The sequence below is a fragment of the Prosopis cineraria genome, unplaced genomic scaffold, assembly GCF_029017545.1.
Source record: "Prosopis cineraria cultivar Desert tree isolate PC_DT_omini unplaced genomic scaffold, ASM2901754v1 PC934, whole genome shotgun sequence".
Taxonomy (NCBI): Eukaryota; Viridiplantae; Streptophyta; class Magnoliopsida; order Fabales; family Fabaceae; genus Prosopis; species Prosopis cineraria.
Genome location: NW_026556259.1, coordinates 15,770 through 38,967, shown reverse-complemented (window position 1 = coordinate 38,967; position 23,198 = coordinate 15,770). Strand labels below are relative to the sequence as shown.

Here is a 23,198-nt window from a genome sequence, read left to right as displayed (position 1 = left end):
GCAGGCTGGCTCAGACATTGCGTTTTAATCAGAATATTTGGTTGTTAGAAAATGCGTTCGGGAGGCGTTCTCTCTCTTAGTCTATACCCTTGTCCTCGTGAATTTTGAAGGATTTGCTACTGCAAGGTGCTATTGATTATTGAAGGGTTTTTTTTTTTAACCAACTTGTTGAAGTTTGTTTGCCTAGCCTGCTTTCCACGATGTTGTCAAATGTAACCAGAAGAAAGGACAACTAATAGACTGTCTGTTATCACAGTTAGAAACCATTTTAAGAAAATCTGAAAAAAAAAAAGAGATTCATTTATCATTATTAAAACAACTTGATCACAAATATTATACCTAAGCTATTTCCTTTTTTTTTTTTATGAAAGGCAATTTTTAAATATGACTAGTGCTAGACAGCACCACAAGCAAAAGGGGAAGAGAGTGTCTCCACTTCCCTTCCCTCCATTTCCCTCTTATTATTGTCAGATTAAAATTTCAACAGTCATATTTAATTTTTGATGAAATTACTATTTTAACTTTTTACAAAGATATATAAATAATATAATTATAATATTTTATTTATTTATCTTATATAAATTTAAAATAATAATTTTATCAAAAATTAAATGCAAACTGTTGAAAAGTTTTGATCCAAAAGTAATGAGAGGGAAATTGAGGAAAAATAAGTGGAGACACCCTCTCCTAGGGGTGTTCATAGGTTCGGTTCGGTTTGGTTTTGGGCAAAAACTAAACCGAACTGAACCATTCGATTTATTGATAATTGAGACCTGATCGGTTTTTATGCAGTTCGGTTTGGTTCGGTTTTATTTTCGGTTTGGTTAAGGTCTTGATCAAGTTTTAATGCACTTGTTTAATTTTTTTTCCTTTTCTCCATCTTCATAATGGTGCTATGTACTAAAATTAATTTAATTCTTTTTGACTCCTTTTTTTCATAAATAGAGGTATAAAAATATAATAAAATTTCAATGTGATAACAATAATTAATCATAAAAATTGATATAAGTTTTAAGATTAAAATTATTTAATATTATGTATTTTCATTAAAATCCTTTGAAAATGTTTATCTATGTATCTATACTTTAATAAATAATAAAAAACTTATTATACAAAATTCAAAAAAAATGTTTCTTGTAGAAAAATTGAATGCTGAGGCTTTTAGGTTGTAAATAATTAAATGATGATCATAGCATGATTATTATAATTACTTAATATTATGCATTTTCATTCAAGTATTTTAAAAATATTTATTTATTACTATAAAAATTCAAAACAAAATGCTTCTTGTAGATAAATGGTTATATATTTACAAATAAATAAATAAAATTTTTTTAATCAGGTTTGGTTTGGTTTCTAGTATTTAAAACCGAACTTGAACCGAATCAATCGGTTTTTATATTGTAAAAACCGAAGCAGACCTAATTGTTGTTCGGTTTTGATCAGTTTTTGTCGGTTTGGATTGGTTGGATCGGTCTTTTCGGTTTGGATCGATTTTGAACACCCTTACCCTCTCCCCAGCTAAAGAGGGTTTGGTTTCTCTGCTCAGCAATGTAGCAAGCGCATGGTCTGTTGGCTACATAGGCGGCAAACATGGACAGCGACACTTGATTGGTTGCTTGAGTCGTGCCCGGAAGGACGCTGTCCTTAAGAACTATTCCGGCACACCGTCCGACGGCCGGCAGTTCCCCAGGATTAAACAAGTACCTCCTCGGTGGAACGAGGGAAACAACAACGGAGACCAAACGCAAGCACAAACAAACACAGACAGATTCACAGAGGGAGGAAGAGAGAACCGCGAGAACTCAAGAGGCTTGTGTATCGATCTGTCTGCACCCATAGCTATATATAGCCCGAAGGTGGACATGAACGTTGGGGGGTTACCACCGGTTTAAAAGCTCGGTTATAGTCTCATAGAAATTGTTTAAAAGCTTGTCTGGAAACGTTGGGGTTACACAAACGTTTGTAAAACGCATTCAACCTCCTGTCTGGAAACGTTGGGAAGACAAACGTTTAGAAAAAATTAATTTGTTTAATGATAAAAAAAACGTTCTTAGTTTGACTTCAAACTCCAGACAGCCAAAATTTGAGTTTCTCCGGCAAGCCAAAATAATTATTTATTTGCAAATCGCACACAGGGGGGTGAATCGGCTGATTTCAACTGCGATTGCTCTGAGTTGGCCTGTCTCATGTGCGCCGAGACCACTTCTTTTCCAAGCCCAGTTTACTAGCCCACTTCATTCCTTAGTATATATACACTAGGAGAGTCTTTCTTTTAATCAATGTGGGACTTTGACACACACATATTTTGACACATATATAACATGGTATGCATCAAGTAAATAGCACCTCGTTTTGGGTGATACAAGGAAACCAAAACACAGTCTTCTCCCTCATTTTGATTCTGCCCAAGAACAAAATAGAAAAGGAGAAGAATTGGTTATAGGGACTATTTTCCTGAGACCCACCAACAAAACTCGCAGACTTGTATCTTTTTTCCCCCGATGAAAATAAGTTCATTGAGCCAAAAACTACAGTGCCATGCGTATCTTCCGTTTTTCAATTATATATAATATAAATAAGCAATAAAAATATTTTAATATGTATAAAATTATATAATATTGTTGTTTAAATTTAAAATTCTATAGGAATTACACAAATTAAATTTTGTCTCATTATTTTAATTTAGGGGTAAATGAAATTTTTAATTTCTTATATTTATCTTAGTTATTAATTTGATTCCTTAAATTTAATTTTTATTAATATATTCTCTTATATTTTAAAATCATCAAAGAAGAGAAAATAAAGAAATCAAATAACTTATGAAAATTGAATAGTTCTCATTTAGTCACATGTATGCATGTCAAATTATTAACATATTTTATACATTGGTTTAATTTAAGGGTCAATTTATATTTCAGAACCTAGAGAATTAAAAATATAATATAAAAATAAAATATTATATTGATAAAAATTAAATTTGAGAGAATAAAAATTCTATTATAATTTAAATTTACGTGGGTATAACTAATCCTGAAATAACAAATTGTTTTTATTATTTAACATACATGGAAAACAAGTTATAAAAAATATTGTTGTGGCAATAAAGCAAATCGTTCTTTACATTCTCAAGAGGGAAGATGACAAAAACTCGTATTTTTTTGACTCAGTAAACTTGTTTCATCCGGGGGAGACGAGTCCATGAGTTTTGCTGGTGGGTCCCCCGGAAATAATCCAATGGCCATTCCTTCTACTTTTCTAATTTGTCCAATTGTCCTTGAGCGGAATCAAAAGGAGCGAGAAAGCGCGGTTGATGAGTACCATGCGCTCAGCTGAGCGGGGAACCGGACCCAGCAAAAGCGGGGACCATAACTTCGGTGTGGGTTTGTAAATTTGACTCTGCTTGTCGCGGCCGAGTACTTCAACCTCACTGGCCGCTGGGACTGCCAGATTCTTGAAAGGAGTCCTCCTGCCTCTGTGTTCCGACGCCTGAAACCCTAACCCGCCATGGATGCAGGGGCTACCAGAGACAAGGCGTCGCCTCCACCGAAGCCCTCCAAGTTCTCCGTCTACCAAAACCCCTCATTCTCTGCCGTCCTTACCGCCAACAGTCTCCAACCTTCCAGCCACACTTTCCTCAGCATCGTTTCCTTCTTCTCTGCCTCTCTTCTTTAGCTTTTATCGCCGTTCTCTTCAGGTACTCTACTGCATTGTGGTTAATAGTTTACCACTTTCACCGCTCCTTCGCAGCAAGAAAGAACTGGGGAGACAAATAATAAAAGAACTAGAAATAAAAGAATTGCTGAATTTTTCTTTTTCCTTTAAGTGACGTTGTTAAATTGTGACTGCGGTTTCTATGAAAGATCATATTTCCATTAGTAGATCATTTGAGGTTTTTCACGACCTGTATCAATCTCTTGTCGCTGTAGTTCTCTTTGCTTCTCACGGCCTGCAACCTTCAATTTATCATGTGGTCGATTAGAAGGAATATATATCCACGGCAGAGGCTAGATAGTTGCGGTTTTATTTGTAGTTGTCATAGAAGTGTAGTGACTACTGCCTGTTGAATAAGAAATTTGGAGCTCTTCTGCTTTACCTCCTATATCCTCTGAATTCATTTGAGTATGAATAGAGACCATAATATTTACATATTATGAATATAATTTATCCGTTTTAATTCTGCTATACGTACCTGGATTTCATACGCAAAATCAATTGTCATTCGCTTCTGACTTTACTCTGTAGTGTTACTTAACGATACTTTATAAGCGACTCATTTATCTAACTAGTTTTGCATATTGTAGGGAAGATGGGTTAATTGACTTCTTGAGGCTGAAAAATATTTCTCAAGAGACAGCCTGTAAGATCTCAAGCTCAATTAGTATTTTTTTTTCCTCTTCATCCTTTGGCACAATTGCTTTGAATACTATAGCTCTTCTAATAAATGTCTTGAACATCAGATTGGCTTACCAAGACTCTGCAGACTTTTGTGGGTCTCATCTTTGCTGGAACTGTATTTGCCCTCCTTAAAGCTATATTTTTGCGTAAAGTCAGGTATGCTGCTGCTGTTCCAGCGATGCCTGCTTCCAAAGTTAGTAAGAATGAGATGTTTCTTACAAATCATCAATTAGGGCTTTTAGGAGTGAAGCCAAAGGCAGAATGTGTTCAATATGAATCGATTAAAAAGCATCCCAAGTCTAAATCACCGTCCATATCTTCAGATTTGCTTGTGCCCCTTCATCAGCTAATTCCCAGTCCTAGACGTTCTCCAAATATTGACAACGATGGTTCAAATTCCAATAGGGGAGGTAAGGGACGTCCCATCAGCACCCCCTCAAAGTCACCTTTATCATCTCTATATGTTGTCCCTGGGGTGGCTTCGCCTCCACCATCTCTTCAGAATTCAGGTGGAATAGATTCAGTGATATCAGGTCCTTGGTCCAATAGGCGAGCCTCTTGTGCTAGCAAGATAACATCAGAAGAAAAACTTGAACAGTTCTTAGCAGAAGTCAGTGAAAAAATCAACGAATCAGCAGGGAAGCTGTTCACTCCACCCCCTACTATGTCTGGCTTTGGCATTGCGAGCCCTAATACAGCTACAGGGTCGGCTAAAACTTCTGGAACTACAAGGCTAACACCTCTGAGGCCCGTGAGGATGTCTGCAGCTTCCCAAAAGTTTAGCACCCCACCAAAGAAAGGAGAGAGTGATCTCCCTTCACCAATGTCCATGGAAGAATCTATTGAAGCTTTTGAACATCTTGGGATCTATCCTCAAATTGAGCTGTGGCGTGATCACCTGAGGCAATGGTTTTCTTCAGTCTTGCTGAACCCCTTGCTTACCAAGATTGAGAACAGCCATATCCAGGTTCATTTTTGTCATGATAATTGCTTTTATGTCAGAGGCACTAGTTTTTTTTATACTGTTTGCTGGAATTCCCTTCACTGGAGGAGTCAAATCAGGCTAAATCCTGATAGTGGGAGTCAGTAATGGGTAAAAATGACCACAGTCCATGATCATGTGAGAATGTTTGATGTTGAAATTTTATAGCACTTCATCCTTATATTTTTATTTTTTTAAGTTGTAATCCCATGATGCATTTTAAGTGCTACAGTTCTCGTACAGGTTCGTGGTTGATTTTCATTACATTTCAATTGTGATTAGTAGTAAACTATACAAGAGGGGAAAACTTTTAGAGGCAATTGAAAGATAAAATAACGCGATACATGATTCATTGGCATGGTTTCTTTTCTTTTTTTTCCCCCACTTGTCTTCTACTTATTTCGTTTTTGCAAGGGAGGGTGGGGTAGGGGGTTGGCCCATAACATAATATCATCTAAATAGTAGCTAATTTAGTTGTATTCCCCATGGCCCTTATATTTTTATGTTTGTAGGTTATGCAAGCAGCTTCTAAACTTGGTATTTCAATCACAATTAATCAAGTTGGAAATGATATGCCATCTCTTGGAACCCCTGCTACCTTCTCAGCAATCGATAAAACAAAAGATTGGCAACCACAATTGGCTCTCAATGAAGATGGACATCTTCATCAGTTACGTTCTACTCTGGTGCAAGCTATAGAGGGTTCCACGTGTATGTTGCTTCGCATCATTCAATTGAATTTATCTTTTTACAGTTTGGTTATATATGCTAATGACTTGTGAACTTGAGCTTTTAAAATTTCTTGATTGCCTGCACTTGCATACAGCCAAGTTGCCTCTGTCAAATTTGCAGCAGGGCCCACAGGCACAGCAGAATACTTTGGTTCCTATCATGCAGGATTGCTTGGATGCCATCACCGAACACCAAAAACTTCAAGCCTTGGTTAAAGGAGAGTGGGTTAAAGGTTTACTACCTCAAAGCACTGTTCGAGCCGATTACACTGTGCAAAGGATCCTGGGTAATCTTAGACTGGATTTATTGTTTGATCAGTTATCTCCATGAGATTCCCTGATAAATTGAAGATGAACACTAGTCTAATTTTTTGAGTTATCTTGTGTATATTTAAAAAGAGCTTGCGGAAGGAACATGCTTGAAGAATTACGAGTATTTTGGAAGTGGGGAGGTTTATGATACAAAAAGTAAGAAGTGGACAGCTGAGCTGCCGTCTGATTCTCACTTGCTCTTATATCTGTTCTGTGCTTTCCTAGAGCATCCAAAATGGATGCTGCATGTGGATGCCACCTCACATGCTGGGGTTCAGTCAAGCAAGAACCCCCTATTCTTGGGAGTCCTTCCTCCAAAGGAAAGGTTTCCTGAGAAGTACATTGCTGTAGTAGCTACTGTCCCTTCTGTTCTGCATCCTGGAGCATGTATACTGGTGGTTGGAAAGCAGAGCCCCCCAATTTTCGCCCTGTATTGGGATAAGAAGCTGCAGTTTTCTCTTCAGGTTGGTCGTGGCTGAAATATATTTTTTTCAAGCTATCAACACAATGGAAATACTAGTAACCTTGAAAAATTATTCTTTTCTACCTAAAAGATATTCTCATTGCTTATAAGAATGCTACATGAAGAAGTACTTTGTTGCAGCCAATAGTGTTTTCTTCAACCTGCAGGGTTGTTATTTTATGTTATTGATATGCTAACAGTCCTAACATTTGTCTCAGGGAAGAGCGGCCCTTTGGGATTCTATCTTACTTTTGTGCCAAAAGATAAGGGTTGGCTATGGAGGTATTGTTCGAGGCATGCATCTTGGTTCTTCAGCTTTAAGCATTCTTCCAGTATTAGAAACAGAAACTGATTTTTACAAACCAAACCATTCTGTATGCTAAAATCGGCATCATCAGAGAGAAACTGATAGTTACATTGACAATTCAATGAAGTACTCGTTGGATGTGAATTTCTACTGGTTTTGGGGGCTGGGCGCGAAGGCTGATTTGTCTTGAATGACTCTGATTGTGTCCCTTGGAATGCCTGGGTCACTGATTACATTGTAGTTTGTGTCCAGCCCTCACGAGTCACAATTTTGTGAAATTCAGACCCCGGGAACCTAATATCCGTGGCTCGGAATCAGTCTGCAAGTATACAGATCGTCTCGGAACTAGACATGTTATATTCATATTATGCATTAAAAATCTGAATTAAGTCCGAAGAATGAATCTTAGACTTTTAAATAACATAATGATGTGTTTGGATTAATGAGAATTTAGATTTGAATTTGAATTAAATCATTACTTTTAATACATAAAAATTTACAAATCTATTTCAATTCATAATTTTTTTATAATTTTACACCCTAATTATTTAAAATTTTAATAACTTAAAATATTTTGTTCTCGCTTTTTCACTATTAATATTTTCATGACTTTTGTATCTTTTTCTCATTTATTGTTTGTTAAAAAATAAAAATAAATTCATTATTTTTAGTTTCTTATGCTTGAATTTCATTTCATCTGTTTTCTTCATTTAAAATTTTTAAACTATTTAAATAAAAAATTTTAAATGCATGAATTTTAAAGAAATAATAAAAAAGAAAACTCTTGAATTTTTAAAATTTTATTAAGTCTAAGGTGTTGAATTGAAATTGAATTTTTAAAAAAAAAAATGATAGGATTGTCCTTGTTAAGATTTGAACATGATTTTTTTATGTCTTTATTATATGTGATTCATTACCTTTCAAATTATTATTTATTATTCTACTTTACTTGGTCATTATAATACTTTCACTTGAATTAATTTCAGGTGTCACTTTTATAACACCACGGCTCATTCGTAAACTTATTGTATGTGGTTTATTATCTTTTAAATTATTCATTGCCTACTTCACTTGTTCATTATAACACTTTCACTTGAATTAATTCCAAATGTTACTTTTATGTTAGCACGATTTGTTCGTATTCTACTGTATGTGGTTTATTATCTTTTAAATTGTTGTTCATTGTCCTACTTCACCTGTTTATTACAACACTTTCACTTTAATTAATTCCAAATGTTGTCTTTATGTTAGCATGAATTATTTGTATTCCTACTACATGTGTGTGAAAAAGTGATTAAAGTATATTTAAGTGTCCAACTCTTTTGTATGAACAAATTTTAAAATGAAACTAGTGCCATTAATTAGCTCTCTATTTGTGCTTTCAATGGACACCTAAATTGCCTTAATTAAACGTTGGATAAAGATTTGAGATGCGTCGGAAGTTAGCCCTTAAATACATCATTTGCTGCTATATCTATGCAGGTTGCCATAGGCTAGATGTCTCTTTGTGGTTCGCTGCGACAAACAACCCAAAATTTTGATAAATTATATTTTTGCCCTCTTCTTTCAAACGTTTTCTAAATGAAGAATATTTTATGCTTCTGTGCACTATAAACTCTAATTGTGTCAAAGAGATGAGTCAAAACTCTTTTAGAGATGTGGGATGCTCAACATTTGGTATAAGAACAATATTAGTCTAATTAACTTCTTTAACCACCTCCAATTTTAAGAAGAATTCCCAAAGCAAAGATTTTATGGCCTATTAAATTTCATTAGGTCTGAAAGAAATGTGCTTGTATGCCATTCGGCCTTGGTGCCTTAAAAGCCACAATAGAAAAAGCAATATTCTTGACTTCAATGAAATCAACCATCCCTTAAATCCAATTCAGCTCTACTTGTGAAATTACTTGGGAAAATTGATAGCCAATTAACATTTTTAGTCAATCATGGGTCTCTGGTGTAGAGATCCTTGGAATATTGTCAGGTCATATTTTTCAAAGTTGTTGAATCTTGTACCCAATTTCTCTTTGAATCTTTAAAAGCTGAAATTTTCTGCTGCTTGCGTTTAGAGATTGTAGATGCAAGAAAAAAGTTAGTGTTCATATCCCCTAACTACAGCAACTTACATCTAGATTTTTGGAACCAATATAATTCTTCTTGAGTTGCAACTTTGTGATAATCCTGCCAAAGCTGAGCTTCACGTCGTTTGAGACCTGACCGAAATTGGGAACTATTTCTCTTCTCAATCCCTTCAATCCTGCGAATAATTCCCCTCTTCCTAAAAGCAAAGTTCCGCACTTGGTTCTTTTTCCATGCCTCTGCTGTTTGTTGAAGACGAGGGACACCACTCGTCCAGTCCACATTCTCCCAAGAAGCTTGAACCAAATCTTTGATATGGGACTATTTGATAATAATTCAAAAAGACTTAAACACACATGCCAAAACCACAATTATGCTCAAGAAGACTTAAATTTGGGAACCCAGAAAAACTAATCCACTGGTTCCCATCGTTGACATCAATTTTTTAAGCGAGTTCCTACAGTTGAAAGATGTTTGATTCCATCCCTATGGCTATGATCTAAAAAGCTTACAAGGCTAACCCAGATCCGTCTCACGTGGCATGATGGTGTGATCTAACTACCCAGGAACCAGGTAATGAGACACGTGGCCACCATTAAGGGAAGGTATTGCAAATCAAACTCACACTTGTATCGGTTTGACTTTAAAAGATCTGACTTTTTACACTATTGAATTACTTTTATGGAAGCCGCGCTTCTGCTTCCGTCAATGCCTAAAAGAAACCGTCGACATGAAGATGAGCATGATTGGGTGATGCCATTTGCTCCGGTATCCACCTTTCCAGCTTCAATTGTGACCGTCATGCTCATCCTCGGCGAGACGAAATTTCGCCCTCGTCGATCTGAGTCTTTCTCCAGGATCCCAAGCAAAACATTTTGGCCTCGAAACTACAGTACGTTGATGCTAATGACATTGATTATTACAAGAATGTAAGAAAGTGGAGTGATACGGCCTAATAAGTCCACCCAAAGCCTTCGTAGAGAGGGAGAACCAAATTATCTATGGAATAATGCGGTGGGACACTTTTTTTATTTTAACGCATTCTAAATACAATAATTAAACAAACAGTTTTGATCCCTCAATCTCCCTCATTTACCCCCAAACTACCCATATTAATGGCACACAATCAGTATGGATAGTTTCCCATGTAAATTGATTAAAAATATTCAAAAGAAACCTATTCACATCATTTTCCAAGTCATCAACTTGCTTAATTTTCTTGATCCATTTGAATTAGTTAACTACTCCCTGCATCCTAGAATTGGGACGAGAGGATGTACTAAATAAGTCAATCCGCTGAGCATCTTACCTCATGGCGCCCCCCGAGTAAATCTGTAAGTGGATCCAGTGTCACCGAAGGACAGGCATAACGTCACAAAATAAACCAAACTATCGATCTAACAAACAATTAAAGGGTCCCCCCCAACCTCCCCCCTCCTTCTCTTTCACCCGCGGGAAGGCAAGCAGTCGTAACCATCAAATAGTGTATTCAAACTCGAATACTCGAAACTTAGATTGTAGGCCAGCGGAGCTGCAGGCAAGAATAATCACCCCGACAAAAGCACCAGTTCCAATGACCAACTAAATTGTAAATTTTGCTATTGAATCTGATGGCTTAACATGTACAGGTTATTCGCTCAGCAGAGACAAAAATGCGTATATTAATTCCTAAGGGGAACCGCCCCCCTCTCCGAGTTTACCCCAGCAAATGACCCATTTCTGTACAATGAACCGACACTACCACCAGATCCTCATTGAATATTGAGGGTAGTAACAGCTTGCGCCTGTCCTGTTAACATGTGTCGGGAACCTTAAATACCAAGTACAAAGAATTGAACATCTTTACAGCCATCATCTTTACATATAAGGAAGATACCCCGCAGATGCAAGCATTTTGGCAGGGGCAGAATGTGAGTGCGAATCTGTTCCACTGGAGATGCCTCAGACCGCAGCAACTTCCATTTCACAGACCAAAAACACTAGTAGACATATGCAAGTCTGATACCTCTACTCCGAATCCGAATTAATAGAGAGATACAGCCGGGGCCTTACTGAACGTTTTTGGCGGGGAAATGAGAAAGGGCTATCCGACCTTTGCCTAACTGCCTTGTCAGATCTAGCATCAGTCATGCCAAGAAGTAAAGAAGCTGCGTAAGGAGGAATAATCAGTCAAGAAAATTAGGGAAAAGAATAAAGCATTCATGGTTGCTGAGTCGAGAAAAAAAAAAATATTTGGTGATTTGTTTTGTTTTTTTTTTTTTTGGGGGGGGGGCTACAAATATGCCACAAAAACACTAATGGCTGCCAACATTCAGGATGGCTTCTTGTCTTGGGAAAAACAAAAAGGGGAGAGGGGAAAATATCAATAATATGGTGCTGAGCTCAAATTACCACATTCTATATTAGAAAACCTGCATTTCACAAGGGGGGAAGAAAAACCTAACAAGAGGGGTGCTTATGCTCTATTATACACACACCCCTAGAGTAAAACTTCCTGGGATGTTTCAGAGGAAATTGAATGAGAAGTTGGATAGGTTTCCGTCAGCTAATTAGTGCCAGTCTCAATATATCACAGGAAGACTCCCAACCCCATAGATGAAAATATTAGTTTCCAATAACTTTTAACCAAATCAACGTCTGAAAAAGCTTAACGCAAAGCACTAGTGGTTTTATGATCAAAAAGAAAACAAACCAGTATCAGCCATAGCATCTGTGGAAGCTTCTCTGGATGGAAGTTGCTGTCTAGAATTCAGACCATTAGGAGTCGTAGCATGGCCATTGGTACCACTAGCACCACCTCCAAGCCTAAGAGAAATCCAGTCCTCATTGCAAACACCATTAGACACATCTGCCTGGTCTCTCAATTCATGCTGCCCAGATGATTCTGCAGGTCTAGTGGGGAGAAATATTTGGAGTGAGGGATCATCTCCAGCAAATGCCAGCGGATTATCAACTAAACCACCATTTAAATCAGCATCAGACCGACCAACAGAGGCATCTGGCATAAGAGCACTAGATCCCAAAGCAGCATCTGGCGCCAATGCATAACCGTTCAGTGACGCGGAACAACTAACAGGACCATGCTGCAGATGGTCCAGTGCATCTGACACATCTGCATCAGAAGTGAATAACTGAAATCCTGCACCTGCCTGAGTTCCAGAAGGCAATGACCAAAGGGAAGGCATCTCAAATTCATCTTCATTGGTATTAAAAAGTCCCAAGCCACCAAGGGTGGGATCTTCTGCATATGAATCAGCAATTCCAGAAGGTGGCACAGGGTAACCAACACCAACGGCATCAGTTCGATTATTCTTGTAGACAGCCGCAGAAGATACCAACATGTCAGTCTCTTCCTCAGAATCACTTAAAACAATAACTTCAGCATCCCCAGTTGGAGCAGTAGTGTTATTTTCTGCAAAGCCATATACTGAATCAACATTATTAAGATAGAAAGAATCCATTTCCGTCCCATTGTTAGAGAAATCAATATGTCCACCACCACCCTGATTTACACTAGGATCATCACCCTCGTGACCACTCCCAGTGGCACTGCTGCTCATTGGAATAACCACCTGTTCATGATTTCCAAAGTTATCTTTCAATCTATTGCCTGACGATGTATTGGTGTCATTAGGTTTGTTGAAAACCCAAACCCCATCATGATTCTTTCTCATGCCAAGTTTTAAACCAGTAGGACTGTCAGAAACACCCTCCTGCTTGATCTGCTTTAATGCATCCACTCTATTGACTTCTTCATCAGTAGAAACACATAGTGAACCATCAGGAAAGTGCCATTGTGCAAGATTACCCAAATCTCGGCGTTCAATTTCACTCTTAGCCTTGACACGCCAAGAACCATCAGGCTTCACTTCTACCTCTGTCACATCTTCACCGCAATTTATCATCTGCACCAACAAACCATTTAAATAATAACTACCACTTCAAAGTATGCAAGCTTTCTAAAGAGAATTGACCATCAATATGAGGATACCTTAGATGTGATACGGTTGAAGTAAGGGTCTATAATGATATTCTCCAATGTATAATTTTTGAGACAGATAGGACATTGCCACTGCATTAATCATTGTATGTTTAAGAGAACATTAAAGATCACTATCAGGAGGATCAAACAATTCAAGATCCATTGATAGAAACTTACCTTCCGCGATCGCTGATTCATTTCCACAAAAACTTCAAGATCAAAACAGCCCATATGAACACAAGGTTTGAATCTTCCAGCAACCTTCATCCTTGAACCACTCATCTATAGATTTCCCAAGTGTAGACACCATTAACAAAAATCTCTGTACTCAGCAGAACTTTAAGTACTACTGAAAGCACCACTAAAATGACCCAACACAAGAAAGCCTTACTGGACAACGGAGGTTGATGCTGAAGGTATCAGAAACAACTTCTAGATCACTGTCACTACCAGCATTATCAGCTGCATTTCCACCACCAACACATCGGCAGACACGTGCAAGAGCATCTTCAAAAGGCTCACCATCAGACTCCTTTGGAATAATGCTTAGGATCTGGATAAGAAGAGTAAATCCTAAAATATCTGTAGCAATGAAAAATATGAAGCAGTAGTATAACTGTAGAAATCTTCAAGATATATGCATTTTTTTTTAACTAAACATGCAAACAAACATTTAAACTAAATTGCACATACAAGTCATGGCACCACAACTCAGTTGCCTAAGGATTGCAAATTGGAATTAATAAATTCATTACAAATTATAAGCAAGAATCTCATAAATTCCAACAAAAGCCACGTATCACGTTAATTATATCAAGGTAACTTGTGATTAGTCCTTGGCCACTATCTCCACTAACTTTTCCCATGTCCAGCAACTGCCAGCTCCACTAACCACCCCCATGCCTCACCTCCCCATCTCCTTGCCTACCTTCTCTAAGCAAGTGATTTTGGGTCTGCAGAAGCATTTCTTGCCTATGAGGGGGGCAGTGAGCAGCAGCGCTACAGTAACTAAGGATTTGACTGCAGTTTAGTAAAAGGATAAATCAGGATTAATACTTGAGGATTTGATTACGAATATCATCAGATACCTCCACCTTTAGAAAAATCTTAAGGAAAGGAGCTTCAGACTTAATTATTAATTCCATTGAAAATTATGGAAGACTCAAGAACAATAGATAACGAATAACACCATATCTATTGTTTCAGAAATACCAAGACTTCCACCATAACTAAACGATAACAAAAGCCCAGTATGATGGCAACAGTAATGCCAATTACTAAACATAGATTAGAATGTAAATATATCTCAAGAAATATAAAAGGCTAAACTATATCATCAAGAAGCTGATAGATTGGTGGCTTCTTTGATACTTATAATTGACAAAGCAAACAAATGAAAAAAAAATTTAATTTCCTATCAAATCAACCAAAAGGGACCAATAAAGGTAACAAAGAACTAATATTATACGGGGTTTCTTCTAGGTAGATTCATCATATTACAAAACCACAAGGCATGGTTAGAATTTAGAATGCAGACAACCTGTTGCATGGTCCGCCTTTTCACAATACGAACACCTAAACAGAAAATGCGAGCATCGCACCCCGCTAAGGAAATCCTGTTCATTCCATCTTTTGTGTATGGTGTGATCTGACAAGAGAGAAAAAATAATTGAATAAAAACCATATAATAGAATGTATAAAATTTGATAAATGGTTGCACTAGCTAAAAAAGGAAAGAACAATAATTGAGCCCACAACAGAACTTAAAGTAACCACAAGCATAGATACAAGAAACTCACAATTGGACCATCATCTCGACCATTAGCCCCAAGTAACTGCGAACCAGGTCTGTTGATTGCACGAACAGCTACACCTACATGACAGAAATTCAGATAGATCCATGAGAAGAAAGACCCATGCATTTTCTAAACAAATCATTTTACACCTAGAAACGTCACTATTAGAAGCATCCACCAAGCCCCATATAATAGCCAATAAAAACCTGAAAAGGTGGAAGAGGGGACCACGACTTAAATTAACATACCATTGACTTGTAGATCTGTATACTGAGGCCACTGCATCCTGAATGTAACCTTGTCATTCAGAAGCATGCACCAAGCCTACGTACAATAACATTCTATTTAAATCAATGAACTCATTGGATTCAAGCTTACACATTAGGCTACTGACACTGGAGAACCAATATAACCTGAACATCAAATTCCGGTTTAGACACCATGTCCTTGTCTGCTCTTGAAAGTTGAAATGATCTCTCCACACTCTGCACAGGGTTGGTGCTGAACAAGGCAAACAGGAACATAGTCAGGTCAATCAACCAGTAAGCTACATTGATAACAAGATTTTAACCACATAAAAAAATCCGAGGTTGCATGTGATTATTAGGAAGAGTCCATATAATGAAAATTCAGCTTATGGAGGGAGTTCCGCCTAATAAGAAAAACAAGAAAATTGGAGAACTTCTCATTAAATTTAATTAATCTTCCTCTGCAAAAATCCACCTCAACAAAGCAAATCAACATCAGACGTTTCATTTGCACATTAAACTAATTATACTGAATGGTGAATAGCATATGGTAGTGGATAATAAATACAAACACCACATCTGACAGTCAGAAATTTATAGAAAGCATCACCCAAAAGAAAATAAAAGCAATAAAAAAGAAGACAACATTTGCAGTAAACTTGAAGTCATAGTTGGGGCTGGAGCCCCAAACCCAAAATCTTAATTAAAAAAAAGATTTGCTCAGCAGAATGACCACCTTACGTTGTGATAGAAACCAAGGAGGCACACGTAAACCACCCTTAAAAATTGCACTACCACTGAGGAAGAACCACTTTCCTTAAATAACACACCATACAAACCATACTTCTCGATATAAGACATGCATTCCATGCTACCAAGTCTCCATCAAAGCACACCCCCCTTTTCAGGAGCCAAACTCTTATTGGATATAACTCTATATACTACACTCAGAATCCTCGCCAATCAAAACCCTCTGCCAGTAGCCATTTGTGTCCATGGCTAAACCAGATTGGATACTGAATCGTTAAAATTGGTGCAACTTGCTTTTTTTTTTGTATATTTATCAATGAAGAAAACTGAATTCACCTCAACCAGTGTATCAGGTTGCAGAGTTGTTACAGCAAAGCAAAGAAAAAGATGGTGGTGGGTTTGTAAAGGCCATTCTCTCCAAAAGTAATCTTAAGCCTTCCTGACCCCAAACCCACACATCATACGGAACAAATATCTGAAGCCTTCCTGACCTCCTAACGGATTCTTTCCCTTTCTCTACCCTCCATATATCTGGTCATCATACGAAAAAAAATTCAACTACCCATCCATATACTATATTACACCCCTGCGAAGCCATTTCATCAGACTTCTATAGTTCAGAACAAGGGTAAGAAGCAGACAGTTGGATGAGAAAATAGTAGGGAGAGATGGAGAAGGAAGAGGAACGATCTCTAAAGTCTGGAGAATCTTCATTGGACAGAACATTACTTAATTATTATTACTTCTTAAAACATACAACCATATTCTCATAGTCTAACAAACATAAAACATTACAAATCAACAACAACAATAACCAACTACGAAATGATAACTGGACACAGACACACTCAACAACTTCTAAAGAGTGACACCTGAACAAAAACAGAACATCTAAAATACTGCCAACCCATAAAAGATACGAATAACTTCCTAGTTTCAATCTTCATCACTAACTGACCCTAAATCAGCAACATTATCCATTCTAGGGCATTCCTTCCTCCTAACTTAGGTAATAATAGGCGAAGGAATCCTATCAATAAGAGTGCACGTGTGTTTTCACCGCATTTGTATCTTAAATGCATGATAAGCGATGAAAAAGTAATTATAAATTAGGGGAAAAAAATAGACACGACATTCTTTTTGCTAAAACAAAGAACATTCCAAACATTCCTTCTGACTTCAACCAATCCACACCAGCCAGATACTCACCCATCAGTTGGAATATTGGCTGAGGTTAGCTTCACAGGAAACAAAGGATGTGCCATTGGAACCCAAAACCTGTAACAGAACACCAGAAAATACAGACAGTGTGACAGCTTAGGGAAAAAAATGATACATGATTTAAGGGACTGAAGCTCAACAATAGTGAAATACATATCAGATAAAAATGAAGGCAAGAGTCATATGAGGAATATATGACAGCAAATAACATGAGATTTCAATGAACTGACTAAAATTAACAAAAACAAAAGAACGTTCAATTGAGCAAACTTTGACATTTGTCCCTCCATCAATGGCCGTCTATTATTAGCCATTTCATAGGAATTAAGACTATTGAGAGTGAACCCCTTCAACTGATCATTCATCAGCTTTATCTAATTTCCTCAAGCTAAATAAAGTTTTAAAATAAAAACTTCACACCTAGGATAGCAATTCACACTTCATTCTACAAAGAAATTTAACACAAAAGAATGCTAAAAACAAAATTTAAGACCACAAGTCATGCAATAAACCGTAATTTAAAAAGAATCCAGACGACCCATATCATGTTAATCACCAGATGAATTAAACAACACTTCAAACATACCACTTGAAAATATAGAAACCTAAAGTGAAGAGTTCTGTTTATGACTGTCACAAATACAAGAATATTACTTCACCCAACATCTTTTTGTAAGCATAGAATGTTTTCTGCACTATTTGGGTAACTCCACACTTCAATACGTAAAGCAATTATCTTGTAGTTACTAAAATCACAACAGAGCAACACCTCAACCAGTGAACCTAGTTCAACCAGCTGCAGAGAAGGCAATGGCTGACAAAGTGAAAACCACAAATTTTGACAACCCACACAAGCACTTGAACACAACTCCAGTTACAGTGAAATACCCTAGCAAGAGCAAAGAAACATTGTGCGCTAAACCAAGAAGAAAACATTCTAACATGCAACACCACCCAAAATAAATAGCTAAAACTAGAAAGGAACATGACATACGGGTCAGCACGACTGAGACGACAGATCTCACAATAGAACTTATCAGGAACTGGTGGGATGCCTTCCGTGGGTTTATCTGGAATTAAAACACAACTAATGTGTTGCCACACTCCACATCTCGCATCCTCACACTGCAATTAGATTTAAGAAATTCACCATAATGATCAAATATATGAAACATGTAGAAAGCACTATAGAAAATGGGTTCCATCAAAAAAGGGCAATATCATCTGGAAACTTTTGTAAATCTTCAACGAAGACATGTGAACTCACACATTGAATTGAAAAGAACATTAAAAAACGAGAGAGAAGATGAGAGACAGAGAGATTGAATAATACACCTTGATCAATCCCTCTGTTTCCAAAGAACTTCCACAGAGGCAGCGAATCTTTGGAATTGACTGCGAGGAATCTTCAATTTCACCTTTAATTTTCACATTACTGCTATCTGACACGCCCTGTCCCTTTGATGCCAGCTCAGTTGCTCCAGATATTTGCATCTTTCTGACAAATCAGAAGATGCATAAAGTCAACAAAGGAACACTAGAAGGAAAGAAATTATGGCATACATAGAACTGAATATTCCACCTAAACAGATCTAAAAGTAAAATATCACATCATATAAGTTCCCAGGATTAATAATCTCAGATCATTACACGTTTCTGAAACATGATAAAATCCAGAAGAAGAAAACATCAACAACGGTATTTAACATATTTTATGGTTCAGCGGACTAAGCAGCTCAGGTCATTACATGTTACTGAAGCATAATAAAACTCAAGAAGAAAAATACATCAACAACATTGTCTTCAACACTGACCTATATGTGTCATCCACTAATTTTGCCACCTGTTCTTTAGTGAAAGGCTTCTTTCTAGCCCACAATTTGGAAACTGAGGACAAGGAAAACAAAAAAAAAAATCACTTAGACTCTTGGAGGGGGTAAACCAGGAACACCAACTTCATATTCAAAATTATTAAAATAAATAAGGCACCAAATACTTAAAAAAAAAAAAATTCCAAACGTCTTCAATACAACATTAAAGTTTGCATAACATTTCAACTCTTCCATTAAAGGACAAATAAGACAAATCAGTTAATCAACAAAAGCAAAGAGCAGGGAAAAGGAAAGAAAAATCTGGGGAACAAAGAATGACCCAGGTTAAACAGATTTCAATCTGAACTTGACTGAAAGAAGATTACTACAAATGCTACAATAGATAAATTATAATATTTGCCTCTGGAGAATTTCTTTCGATTCCCTAGACCTTCAAGTCTGCAGATACAGCCAAAATTCTATACTTCCGATATATAGGATTTTTCCCACACCAAAAGGCAAAAATATGAACATGATAGTAAACAGCCAAAGGTCAAGCCTTGAAGCACCAACATGCACCCACCCGCACATGCTTACCTTGTTCATCTGAGAGAAAGGATAATATCCGATCAACAAGATCCTACAAAAATGAGGCATTGACATCATTACACCATTTTATATCTCTAATAAGCAAGAAAAGAGCAGATGAAATTAACCTATTAACATGATTAGCATAAATGACTGTATAATGAATGGACTCAACCTCTATCTGCTTAAGGCTTAAACACATACATAAATCACAGCAATCCTAATACATGTTCTCCACACAAATCACTAAAACCATCCGCTTTAACAATTGCAAACCCACATTTCACTTGTTAACAAGAAAAAAAAAAGTAGTTATTGTGCTCTACAAGAACCATTAACCAGGCAATGAATTTATTAAATAAGACACAAATAGCATGAGTTTCATAGAAAATCCTAATCAGTAGTAATTCTGCCTCACCTGCTTCTTTCCCTGTTTTGAAAGGCTTAGCTGGGTGAGTACATCTTTGAGCTCTTTTATACGAAAATATGTCAACTTTTCCTACAGAAAAGAAATAAAGGACATTATAAGATTAGTAGATTATGTTAGAATAGCCCACCGCACACGTCCCACTGTATAACCCATCCACCCAACCTTTAAATTCAACAAGGAAAAAAAATGTTACAAGAACTAAAGCAAATAAAATCCAAGCATCCTCAAGTGTATGCTATGATATTACATTTCAAGACAGAGAATTATCATGATCACTACAATGAAGAAAAATATCCAATCATTATGTAGTTAAAAAAAAAGAGAGCATTGAACAGAAGCACCATTTTTATTTATAAAAGTAGAAAAAAGGAAGTCCTGCCATAACAGGAGAGAATCACAAATAACATAGGATTATGAGCCCGAAAAACTGAAATATATAACTTCCTCATTGGCAAGCGATGTTATGGTGATAAGTAAGCAAAATTGAACAAAAACTAAATGTCACTGGAATGAACAACGCACGGCCTGCATATCATCAGAGAAACTGTCCTTCAACTGCCTGTGAAAATCCAATTGAAAATTTTGAAATTTCTTCACACATCCTAAGTGCAATTGGTTGTTAAAACGTTATTATTACACTACAAGTTCACTAAAGACCATGAACATCAAATGCATCATCTTTATCAATGTTTTAAGGAGTAGACATCGGTCCCTAAGGTAACGACTTTCAAAACCAGATATCGTGTGAACTACATGGCCAATAATTGCATAATACACAGATATCAACTTTTGAAACTAGATATCCAAGTGACGTTCAATATCCTGGCTAACAAAGAAACAGAAGTAAGCAACACTACGCGGTATAAAAAACCCACTTTTACGGAACCTGCCAGAGCCATAAACCCCACGGTCATAAGGTCGTTGAAATTGATACCGAAAGGTTTGCTAACTAGAGAATTCGTGCGCAAATAAGAAACCTCAGTAAATTTTAAAAGCCACTATTATCTGGTGAACAACAGAGGCAGAAAATAAGATAAAAAAATCAAAGATATACCTTGCAACTATTGACTAAATCCATTTGCTGGAGCCCAATAATTTAGTACGGAAACTTCAGCAAGAACGGGAAATCAGCAAAAAATGCCGCATAAGCTAGAGAAGGCTACCCCCAGCAGCAAAAGATAAAACCAAATAAACCAAGAAAAAAAAAGGAGCAATCAGTCGAATTACAAAGCTAAGAAAGTGAACTTAAAACAACAATTGATCGTTACAATCGGGTAAGGGGAAGGGAAATTTGAGCTGAATACGCGAAAAACCAACCATAGAAACAAATCGAAATCTCAGTGCGCCAGGGAAATGTAATAGACGGTGGTGATGATTAGGGTTTTGGAATCCTACGCCGACTCACCCGCTCCTCTGTGCTCGCTGGATACGTTTCTTTTTGACCGAGAGACACAGGCAGAAGAACAAATCTCCACTTACAAAGTTCGGACCTGTCGCCGATTATCCAATCCGGTTTTTTCACGGCAACAGGTCCGGGTTGGGTTACGGTGCGCTCACGTGCAAATTGCGTTGAGCTTTATTGCCATTTTTAGTTTTTAATGTTAATTTTAGTGATTCTAATGAGCATATTTCGTGACAAGCAAAAAGGCGTTGAAGGTGAAAAAAAGAAGGTGGGGGGCGCGGGGGGGGGGGGGAACAAAGAAGCCTAATTAGGGTGAACTTAGCAAGGCCCGATCCGTCTTCAGTCCATGGGCTCAGACCATAAGTTATCCTTTCCAAGATATGACATTAGTTGATGATTGTCTTTTTTTTTTTTTTGGGAGGCGCGGGGGCGCCGGGGGGCCAACAATATTAATTGATGATTGATGACAACATTTTGAAGAGTGTCAAGTGAAACTTGGATGAGTTCTGTACTTGTATTTTACCACTGGCCAAAAAAAAAATATTTGTATTTAATTGGTTATATAATCATAGAAAATTAATTATATAAGCTTGCTGGAAATAATCTACCACTAGTCAAAAAATACTTCTATTTTACCTAATTTGTGACTAGTAGGGTCTATTTTTAAAAACCATAAATTAGTTACCAAATGGATAAGTGATGTGGTAAACTGGTTAAGCTCTTTTAAAAGTAGTCAAATTTTTTTATTGACTTAAAAACCAACCTAACTAGAGGTTTTTTATATATAATTGCTCTTTATTTATTGGAGGCAAAACTCTCTCAACAAGTATTTAACATCGCTGAATACTTAAGATTTAAAATTGAAATCACTAGTTAAACTAGCATAATCTTTTACCAATTAAGCCATGTGCTAAGTTTGATAATTAACCTCTTTTTGACTTGAAAAAAAAAACATCTAACAGCAATTTTTTTTAGCAAAACTATAATAGCCTTTTAACTTTCTGCTTTTATGAACAATAGTTTGGCATATTATTATTCACTCATGTATCTTATAAATTACTTTATGAAACTTGGAACGACTTGTTGCCGAAACTTGGAACGACTTGCATGTAAAGTGCAACACAATATTGGTCCACATATAATGGATTGGATTAAGTGTTTGGGCATAAGCTGCACGGCAGATGGAAGGAGAAACGGTTTTGAAGGGTTTGCCACTCAAGAAAGATGACGCTGTCAGATGTGTCCATCATGGAGTATCGGCGGGCTCTTCACCTTCCATTCCAATGAATGTTGAAGGCAAGCTTGAGAGGTACGTATGTTTTGTTGGCTGCACCGGCAACAGATGTGTACAGCGACACCTGGTTTATTGGTAAAACAGCAAATGCAGAGGAGAACAGTGAGCCACCAATTGCTCGAGTCGTGTCCGGATGAACACTGTCCTTAAGAACTATTCCGGTACACCTGGACGGTAGACCGGTAGTCCCCCAGGATTAAGCGAGCACTTCCTGCGGCGGAGCAAGGAAACAGAACAGCGGAGGCTACGAGGGAAAACAGACGAACAGAAGACCAGAGGAGAAGACGAGAACCTTTTTTTTTATCTGTTCTGTCCACACCAATGTCCATTTATAGGCTGAGGAATGAGACACAAACGTTGGGCTATAATTACCGGTTAATGCTTCGGTTATACACACATTAAAC

The 23,198-nt window shown here is 37.1% G+C and overlaps 2 protein-coding genes across 2 annotated transcripts; one reads left to right on the top strand and one right to left on the bottom strand.

Moving 5' to 3' along the window:
• The first annotated feature begins 3,403 nt into the window (after positions 1–3,403).
• On the top strand, positions 3,404–7,521 carry LOC129298832 (uncharacterized). The gene is given in 8 exon segments (XM_054937278.1): positions 3,404–3,663; positions 3,666–3,697; positions 4,305–4,360; positions 4,461–5,365; positions 5,893–6,091; positions 6,207–6,398; positions 6,511–6,887; positions 7,105–7,521. Coding segments are annotated over 8 exon segments (2,082 nt in total). The 5' UTR covers positions 3,404–3,507; the 3' UTR covers positions 7,270–7,521.
• A 3,325-nt stretch (positions 7,522–10,846) lies between these two features.
• Positions 10,847–21,574, bottom strand: LOC129298833 (E3 SUMO-protein ligase SIZ1-like). Its single transcript, XM_054937279.1, has 17 exons — positions 21,416–21,574; positions 21,153–21,257; positions 20,087–20,167; positions 19,678–19,720; positions 19,084–19,156; positions 18,605–18,767; positions 18,264–18,394; positions 17,258–17,326; positions 15,464–15,551; positions 15,299–15,374; positions 15,054–15,127; positions 14,795–14,902; positions 13,646–13,807; positions 13,432–13,536; positions 13,264–13,344; positions 11,965–13,177; positions 10,847–11,419 (listed from the first exon to the last, which is right to left on the bottom strand). Exons 2-17 carry the CDS (start codon positions 21,174–21,176, stop codon positions 11,280–11,282), a joined length of 2,631 nt encoding a protein of 876 aa, XP_054793254.1. The 5' UTR covers positions 21,177–21,257; positions 21,416–21,574; the 3' UTR covers positions 10,847–11,279.
• Between the last annotated feature and the right edge of the window lie 1,624 nt (positions 21,575–23,198).

Excerpts from the sequence above, each read along its gene's own strand:
- LOC129298833 (XM_054937279.1), bottom strand. The coding sequence starts at position 21,176 with ATGGATTTAGTCAATAGTTGCAAG. Across the intron at positions 19,721-20,086 it reads CAAAACAGGGAAAGAAGCAG|GATCTTGTTGATCGGATATT; the intron begins GTGAGGCAGAAT and ends TCATTTTTGTAG. Across the intron at positions 11,420-11,964 it reads AGATGCTATGGCTGATACTG|CTTCTTTACTTCTTGGCATG; the intron begins GTTTGTTTTCTT and ends CTCCTTACGCAG.